The 9,035-nt window shown below is 39.5% G+C and overlaps 2 protein-coding genes across 2 annotated transcripts in view; one reads left to right on the top strand and one right to left on the bottom strand.

Moving 5' to 3' along the window:
• Window positions 1-2,173, top strand: part of LOC118336270 (NLR family member X1-like) — a gene marked incomplete at its 5' end in the record, with an annotated part of 3,006 nt that extends 833 nt beyond the window's left edge. Inside the window, 1 exon segment of the mRNA XM_035672880.1 lies at window positions 1,881-2,173. Coding sequence (XP_035528773.1) covers window positions 1,881-2,030 — 150 coding nt within the window.
• Window positions 1-9,035, bottom strand: part of LOC118335754 (pyruvate kinase PKM-like) — a 19,154-nt gene that overhangs the window by 7,530 nt on the left and 2,589 nt on the right. The window contains exons 2-5 of the mRNA XM_035672182.1: window positions 6,888-7,052; window positions 6,025-6,116; window positions 5,770-5,901; window positions 1,862-1,976 (exon numbers count right to left, since the gene is read on the bottom strand). Coding sequence (XP_035528075.1) covers window positions 1,862-1,976; window positions 5,770-5,901; window positions 6,025-6,116; window positions 6,888-7,026 — 478 coding nt within the window. The 5' untranslated portion in view covers window positions 7,027-7,052. The remainder of the gene's footprint in view (window positions 1-1,861; window positions 1,977-5,769; window positions 5,902-6,024; window positions 6,117-6,887; window positions 7,053-9,035) is intronic.

The raw sequence follows: 9,035 nt of genomic DNA, 5'->3' as shown, positions 1-9,035 counted from the left end.
AGGGTTAGGGTTTCCATTGTCATGTCAGGCTGATTTTTGAAGGCGTACTACGGACACACTGTTTTAATAAACATTTTAATAACCTAACATCCTGAACTTCTCTGCATTGTATTCACCAATTTTGATCAATTCACCAGGAGGAGTTAGTTCAAATAGAAGCCCTGAAATGCCAGAAAATGGCATCACAGTTTGACATTCGATTCAACCTGGCCAACTTTGACACACCCTTCAACATACAGTCACAAATAGCACAACTTTTAATCAGCAACATTTTTTGATTGTACTGTCCAATTTTGAAGTAGATTTGATAAATTCCCTAGGAGGAGGAGTTCAAATACGTGTGCAAATCGCCAGAAATGACCTCTAAATCCAAAATGGCCGACTTCCTGTTGGGTTTGAGGTATGGGTCCAAGAGGCTTTTCTGCTTTTTTTTTATCAAAATACACATGCGTACCGGTTTTCGTACATGTTGGCCTTAGCCATTTGGCAGCGCCCGTGCATGGGTACAATTGCATACGTCAAGTTCCCTAACGTTTGAATTTTGTTGATTTGAATTACAATAGGGCTTTCGGGCTGGTCAGTGCTCGGACCCTAAAAACCCACCAACCCCCTTGTGGGTTTTTGAAAGTGATTAGACCTTCATGTCTACAACAAAAGTCATATTTTCAGTTCCTACACAATATGGAAAAGTATGGAATCTGATGTCATTTCCAGGTCTGGATAAGTATGGGAAAATATTTTTGTTTGCAGACTATTGCCCCTATACTGTTTCTAAAATCAGAATTTCAAAAAATATACAAGCACAGTGTTTCTCATGGTGTTTGGAGCCAACAGCCAGATCAGCCAAAGTTCAGAAAACTCATCTTTTCTGCATAAGGACACTTTTATGTATCTGTTTACCCTTGTTTCCATGGACACAGTGAATAAGCAAGACTGCACAGACTGGGTTTGGTGTAAATTTATTTGTATGAATTACATTACTGAGCTACAATCTTCTGGCAATTATTTGGCAACATAATAGCATACATAGTCAGAACGTAATGTACATATTAACAGTTGGATTTTAAAACCATTTCTTTACATAATAAACCCCCAGCTATTGTGCAATTTGAGTCTGGAAAAGTATGGAATTTTGAAATGGAAAATGTGTAGGAAGCCTGTATATTACTAATTAGTGTAACTGTATTATGAAACAGTAAACGAAAAAGAAATACATAGAGCATGTATTGCATTTCACTTTTGTTTTCATTTAGGCCAACATAAGTTAATTAGGAAATTTAAATATTATTTTCCAGGCTTTTGTCAAAGACAAAGTTAGCAAACTTGTTCTCCAAGCGATGTACTCTAGTCACTTAATATTGCACTTAAAGTTAGGGGACTCACAAGAGACAAAGGAGTGTTTAGACCCTTGCATACGTACAAGTTTGACATACAAATTATAATGCCTTTTAATATGAATGAAAAGTGAAAACAAACTTGATGAAAAATTAACATCCTGTTCATCAGATCATGATCATTATGGCCGCTGATAGACTTTTTTCACAGCCGCCACTTTGACATGAAATACAAGGGTAAACACACGTACTTCTACAGTTCAGTAGTTGTTGTAAAACTCTCTTTATACACGTCACAGTCTGTTATTCTCTGTTCTAACACCTGACAGTTGAGCATCACCTGTTGCAGGCTGTGATATTCTCGAGTCTAGTCTAATAACTCACAATAACTGTCACCTCCTCTTATATTAAGATCTACTTTTTGTCCCCATGGATTTTTTAGTACTCTGCACTGCAGTTCCCTACAAAGTTAACAAATACAGTTATGAGTTGATTTGGTGGTCATTTTTTAAGTGTGTGTCAGTCACCCAGTTCTCCTCTGTGCAGGTTTTCCTCAGTGATCTGGAGTGGGGGCGTCAGCAGCAGCAGAGTCTCTGGAAGAGGCTGCACTTCCGTAGGGTGGAGAAGGGAGTCCGGCAGACTCTAAAGATGCTGGAGAAGGACACTGTACCTCCACCTACAAAATGCAGCAAGTAACCCATAAAAAAGTGGGGCGCCCGGTTAGCTCAGTCAGTAGAGCTGGTGACCCATGTACGGAGTTCTTGCAGCGGCCCAGGGTTCGAATACTGACCTGTGGCCCTTTGAACTGCGTGTCGATCCCCTCTCTCTCGTGACCCCCTTTCCTGCTCTTCTCCAGCTTCCTTATCAAATAAAGGCATGGAAAAAGCTTGAAAAAGTAATATATGTAAAAAAAAAAGAATACTGAATACTACTATCAATGCATGGCGGGTTTTTGTAAAAAACTGTAAATGTAATACGAAAACAACTTATTAAAATGCTTGTGTTTGCTGAATGGATTATTGGATTCGATCTTGGGCTATGCCACTTAGCTCATATTTGTCCAGGTCTCTGTATAAATATGAAGAAGTATGCATAGAGCTATGGCTGCACACAGACGGATACAAGTGGGGGTGGCACCTCTGTGGTTTGCAGCAGACCAGTTGAGAAACTAGAGTGAAGATAAATCCACTTTTTGATTGTTTTAAAAATGAACTCTAGTTTTTCTCTTGCTGGTACAGCTCCATATCAGAGCTCCAGCTCTGCCCCCAGCTCCCTGGACTCAAGCAGCTGTCTGTGGTCCAGCAGCAGCTCTGTCTCTCTGGCCTTCCCCATACAACACTGCAAAAGCCCCATGATATATGAAAATTATTACTCAAAGTTGAATACTTGCTGTATTGCATTGACTTTGTACATAATCTCATTGCATGAAAAATTGGCTGTGCTTTTTATATGAACAGGCCATTACACCGGTGAGTCTCCATGGGTAATAAAACGCTAGTATAATTTTTCTGCGCTGGCAGAGGTGTTCCAGATGTTGCTGTGTTATGAGTGTTCAGCTGGCACTTCTAATGTGGATTAACACCTTGGACCCTCACACAAACTGAGCCAATAAAAGAAAGTGCAGTAAAACAAACAACCATCTGCTGGATGCCACACGACGTTTGTCTGCTGGTATCACTTCATATAGAAAAAGGAATATTAAACCAAATGTAATGCAATTGTCCTCTTAATTCCTTATTGGAATATTACAATAATATTGTTCAGGGCTTGAAATGATAAATAAATAGTTAATAACGTTACGGGGAAATCTGAAAATACTACCAGCATGCTTTGGGTGCTTTACTCTCAACACTCAAATGAAGCAGCTGACTATTAAAGGGGTAAAAAGCACTTTCTAACATGCTGGATTAAAGTTACAACCGTTATTAATAGTGAAACCAGTGGTCATTAAGTGAACAGCAGTCAGTGTCCTGTTGGTCACACTCCAACAAGCACTTTTAGCTGACATGTAGCTAGACTTTACAGAAAAAAGACACCACAATACACTGCTAGTTTGTCATGAGTGAAGCTAGAGAGGGATTGTTTTTGTGTGGTAAATGGGCTCACAGGCTGAGTAGTACTTGTGACTCAGACATGTTAAGTCAGATGTGTTTCCCATTAATTCAGTAGTTTCCTTATTACCTCCGTCAAGGTAATGGTGCTGTTTGTTTGTTTGTTTGTTTGTTTGTTTGTTTGTCTGACAGCAGGATTCTGGAAAAACTACTGGACAGATTTTCATGAAACTTGGTGGTAGGGAGAAGCATGGGCCAAAGAAGAAGCCATTTAATTACAGGACGGATACGCAAATTATTTTTCTCCTTCATTAACATTGCAAGATAGGTCAGTTGTAATACAGACATATATAGTGTTTGCCCTGCAGATTTGCATATCATATAAGACTGTTGGCACTGGAGGAGGTCTGTGCTCTCTGAGTGGCCAGAGGAAGCAGTGTGCACAGGTAATGATTTATTTTGTGTGAAATGATTGTTAGGGAGAGTCCTGTTAAGCAGTGATAAGACAACACAGACAGCATACTCAGCCACTGCTATGTACAGATCTTACATAACTTTTGGGAAGTGAAATTAAAACCTTAGTCTGGTGCATAAGGGCTTAAGTTAAACAAGTGAGGTAGACATTTTAATTGTAGAAAACAGCACAGTTATGGGATCAATACTCAGTATTGACAGTTTAACTGAAATGGTGTTATAATAATAAATGTCTGATGGGTGCATTCTTAATGTCTTCCAGAGTTTTGTCTGCCATGTCATTCGGAGACACACAGCTCCACATCTATGCAAAGCCATATTGATAACATTATGTTATGTTAAATGTACTATGACTGTACATTGTTGTTTTTCCAAGCACTCGTTTATTTCAGCAGATGATATATATTTGCTGTCATTGCATTAAAGTGTAGTATGTCATTGTTGTTCAACAGATTAGCCTTTCTCTGATACCTTTGAGCTGCCTTATTTAACACCAACAGTGATGCTGCAGTTTGTTTGACCTTGTTAATGTGTGTTGCGTGTTCAATTTCAGTTTTTGGTACTGATTGAAATGTGTCACCAAGTATCAATCGATATAGTGACTTTCTGAGCTGAAACAAAAATAGACCTTTTCTCTGTGTATGACTCTGCAAAGGTACCCAGAAGTCTGCTTTCTTCAACAAATAACTTTATTAAAGAATATTTCAGTTAAATATTCTTTAACATGTTAAATAATCTAACATAAACATAGTCAACCACTTTTAGTTGACAATACTGAGAGCTGCTTCTTCTCTCTTTTTTGCCACAGAATTGTAAATTGCATATATCGGTCGGGCTCTAATTTTAAGCTCCTGTGTTTGCATGACAAACAAACTGTTGCAAACTGTGCAAATTGTTTAACTTGAACATAAAGACCAAGGAATCACTCACAAATCTGCTCTTCTATTATTCTAAATAAATATGTTTCTCTTCTGGCATGTCTGACTTATATGGCAACCCTCCAGGTTCTGGTGTGGTCATCTATAGTGCTTTGATGTACCTCTATCTGTTGGTGAGCATGGTGCTCATGGAAAAAAAACAACAAAGATCAAATATTTGGCTTTCTCATCCGCTCAGAGAATCTTCCTCTGTTTGCTGTTGCAAAACCACAACCTGCGTCTGAGCTGAAACCTGCTTGATTCAACTCTACAGGTCGTCTAAACCCATGCTGAACTTCAACAAACTAGTGTGTGTTATGATACTTGTGGATGAATAATTTCCATCAGGGGTTGTGAGAGCCAAAGAAGATGATAACATGACAGACGTCAACTGTACAGGGTTATAATTGTCCCAAAAATATGTCAATTGCTCATTCATTTGTTCATGTCTACTGTTATTATCTAACTTTTGGATTGATTGTGTTTTATAGTATGTGTCATCCTTCCTGTCATCTATTTATCGACATTCTTCCTGTTCATGTAAAATGTCAGCTGCTAAAACATGCAAGAAATGAAAGACAGAGAAATTAGAATTAGCTGGTAAGAATATCATATAAAAGATAATATATAACAGAAAATATAAATGCACATTTGTGTAAAACACACACGTTAGTAACTATTTTATCCTTCAATTAAGCTGCTAAACAGACTTTACAAGAGACACAACAAGCAAGAACCAGTCTGCAGCTTGTACGTCACGCAGATCATTTTGTAAGCTAATCAAGGCATGAAGAGGTTTCCAACAGCTTGGAGTTATTCAGCAGAGTTGTTCAGCAAAGCAGACAGCATGCAACAGCAACACAAAGAACAACACAAAACGCCAACAGTCGCTGAGGTAACAACCTGTAAAGATGTTACAAAGCAGTCGACATATGTTCAGCTCCTCTTACAACTGACTGCCTGTGACTGACAGATGCAGCATAACATGTTTACCCCTTTCACTAATCCAGTGCGGATCTCCGGACCCTTTGTATCCAAGGCAATGGCAACCGGACGATAATACAAGGGGTCAGGGGTTACCGTCTCCACTGCCTCTCTGATGTTTTTGATGGTTTCGCAGTGGTACTGACAGACACAAGGAGGGAGAAAGACAGATAATCAATACATGACTGAAGAAAAGACCATACACGTGTGTATAAGTACTGTAATTGGGACACAGAGAAACACGTGTGCTACCGGTATACATACTTCATGTGAGCCATGTGAGAAATTTAGACGAGCAATATTCATTCCTGCCTTGACCATCTCTTGAAGTTTGGGGACTGATCGGGATGCAGGACCTGAAAGGACCAGAAGAGAAAGACATTTGACATTAAAATGATTCGATTGACAGAAACAACTCTGATAAGCACTCAATATCTCTTACTTGCAATAGTGTATATATTTTTAATTATAGTCTTTATATTTTATATATATTATATATAATATTCAGTATTTAGTACTTAGTATTCTTTATTGTGATTTTTACACTGTACTTTGTGCACTAAATTTTCCCCTATGCTGCTGTGTCGAACTCGAGTTTTTAATGATTTTCAATAAAAATAAACTGATTCAAGCTACTCAAATGTGTCAGTTTACTGCTTTTCTGTGTTTTTTGTCATAGTAAACTTTGGGTTTTGGAGCAATTTCAATATATCAACTTGTGTTATGGAAATTATTTTCACTACTTCCTTATATTTTCCTGATAAGCTGCAGTCGCACATTGAAATGAACCATGTTGGTTTAATTTACTGCTAGTCAAACATTTGGACACAAGCCCTTCAGTGAGCAGTGAAGAACTATCTGCAATACAGCGATATCCAGAGACTCAGAGCTCTGCAAGAACTAAGAAGCAATTTGTATACTGTATTTCCTTCTAATTAATTCCTATTTTTCTGGGCAGAAGAAGAGCAGAGAGAGCTCCACAGTGCTACAGCCAAGAATCTAATCCTGCCAACACACTGAGGGCCACCCAGCACCCAGGAGCTGACTGCCAGCAATGACATACAACAGTTGCCAGAAAACAAACTTAAAACTGAGACTCTCTGTCTGCGGCTGGTTGTCACACTCACCAATGGTGCAGATTATACTGGTGTTGCGTGCTGTGATTGGCTCCTGGTCGATGTCCAGCAGACAGAGATGCTCCAGGAAGGTGTCAGCCATGCTGGCATCCAGCTGCTGGCGTTGGATGAAAGAGTCCGGCAGTGTCATCGCCTCTGAGTAGCGCCTGATGCGAGCTATAGTGACAGAGAAATATTATCAGCGGGGTGAAGCCAGTCATTAAAAACTGTACTGCCAACTCCACCTGTGAATACAAATGAACTAAACACCTCATGAGGAAAAAAGTGTGTAATTTCTGTGTTAATGATGAACCAGAATAACACTGCTTCTAGTAAGTGTTAAAGGTGAAGAATGGAGATAAAAATGGCAGCTTACCACCACAGATTGTGAATGTACAGTCACAGCAGAGAAAGCATACTTAATATGTGAATACTGACCTGATATTAACCTCAGGGAGGGGTTATGAAGATTTACATACGAGTCGGTAGTATGAAAACAAAACACTGCAGTTCAGCTGATATTATTTGACAAGCAACAAAAGGAGGCAAGAAGGCTGATAATAACCCCAAATAGTGGAGATAAAAGGGCTGTCGGGTGACATTTGAAGCACTAGGGACTCCGCACCAAACAATCCTTTGATATAGAAAAGACTGTATTTCAAACAACTGAAAGGAAGGAAATGCTTGTTTCACATGCAGTTTAATAAAAATGATCTCCCTCTCTACTGAAGGTAAACTGAGATGTGTCGCATTCTCAGAAGAGATACTGAAACTGAAAGGAGACTGCTTTGATTGCATTTTATTGTTGTCCAGTAGAGCTGTGACGGTTAGTCAATTAATTGATTAGTTAATCGAAAGAAAATTGGCTGCCAACTGCAACTTTGGTTGCAGCCCTATTGTCCAGCCTGTCAGTATAGGAGCTCAATGCTCTTCTCCATCTTGAAAACCACAAGCAAATGACAAATGAAAGGATGAGTGTGTGAAAAGCAACAATTGTAATATGATAAGTAAGTAATGCTTGTTAAACCTTCATTAATTGAGTTTTAGCTCAGCAATTTGTATCACAACATGGACATTTGCGTATGAAGCTATAATGGCTAATGTGTTAGCAAACAGTCACCTATTACACATCCAGCACACACTGAGCAACATTAGCATGTGTCTGGAGTCGTGTTTCCGACCACCTGATAAAGTCCAGTATTCACTCCCCTTCAGCTAACTGCTGAGAGACATATATATATATATATAATTATATATAATTAAGTTATCTGATAGTTTAGAATATTGTTTGTCTACTAATAAGTCTACAATCTGAGAAAATACAATCAAACAAGCAAATTTTAACTCACCTTTCCCCTCTTGAAATCTTAAACCTGTACTCAAACAGGGATGATACTAGTACATACTGCCTATCAACACCCTATCCCAGTGACTCCAACTGTCACTACTGCCTGCAAAACCTGAGAGTAAAAGCCAGTGAATGGAGCCCATGTCTCCCGTGCAAAGCATTGTAGTCTACCTGGCTGAAGGCTTTGAGACAGTACAATGGCATCCATTTTAAAAGATGTCACAGTCAGTCAAGCCTGCAATTTCTTCCACCACAGGGGAGGAGAGAGTAAAGACCAGGGAGGAGGAGGACGAGAGGAGGACCTGACAGACAAGGTCGCTGCTAACGGCACAAGAGGAGTGAGGAGGTAAGGAAGAAGGATGGAGTGAGGAGGGTGAGGAAGACTGGAGGAAGATCTGTACATCTATAATGGGAAAAATTGAAAACTGGATTATTTGTTAATTTGTTATTTTTGCCTCTCACAGTGTTGTGTATTAATTGTGTGCTATAATTTAAAACCTGCTGTGGTGAACAGACATGCAGAGAGTCAGCAGAGGAAACTCCCTGATCAAAATTTACTAGAGGTTTTGCCAGAAACTGTGAACATGCACCCCGATCCTCTATCCTGTGGATTCGGTAGCTGTCAGTGTTTTCTCTCTCTTTCTCTTCGTGTCTTTTTCTCCCTCTCTCCCCACCTCCCTGTGACCCACTTCTGCCGTGCTGCTGCACACATCATTACGTGTCCCACTGAGATCCTCCTCTGACACTTCCCAGAGTGTACACATGGAAACACACACACACCCACACACACACACGCACGCACGCACACACAC

Source organism: Morone saxatilis, unplaced genomic scaffold (assembly GCF_004916995.1).
Source record: "Morone saxatilis isolate NCDOM2014 unplaced genomic scaffold, NCSU_SB_2.0 Contig24, whole genome shotgun sequence".
Lineage (NCBI taxonomy): Eukaryota > Metazoa > Chordata > Actinopteri > Moronidae > Morone > Morone saxatilis.
This window is presented reverse-complemented; position numbering and strand designations above follow the sequence as displayed.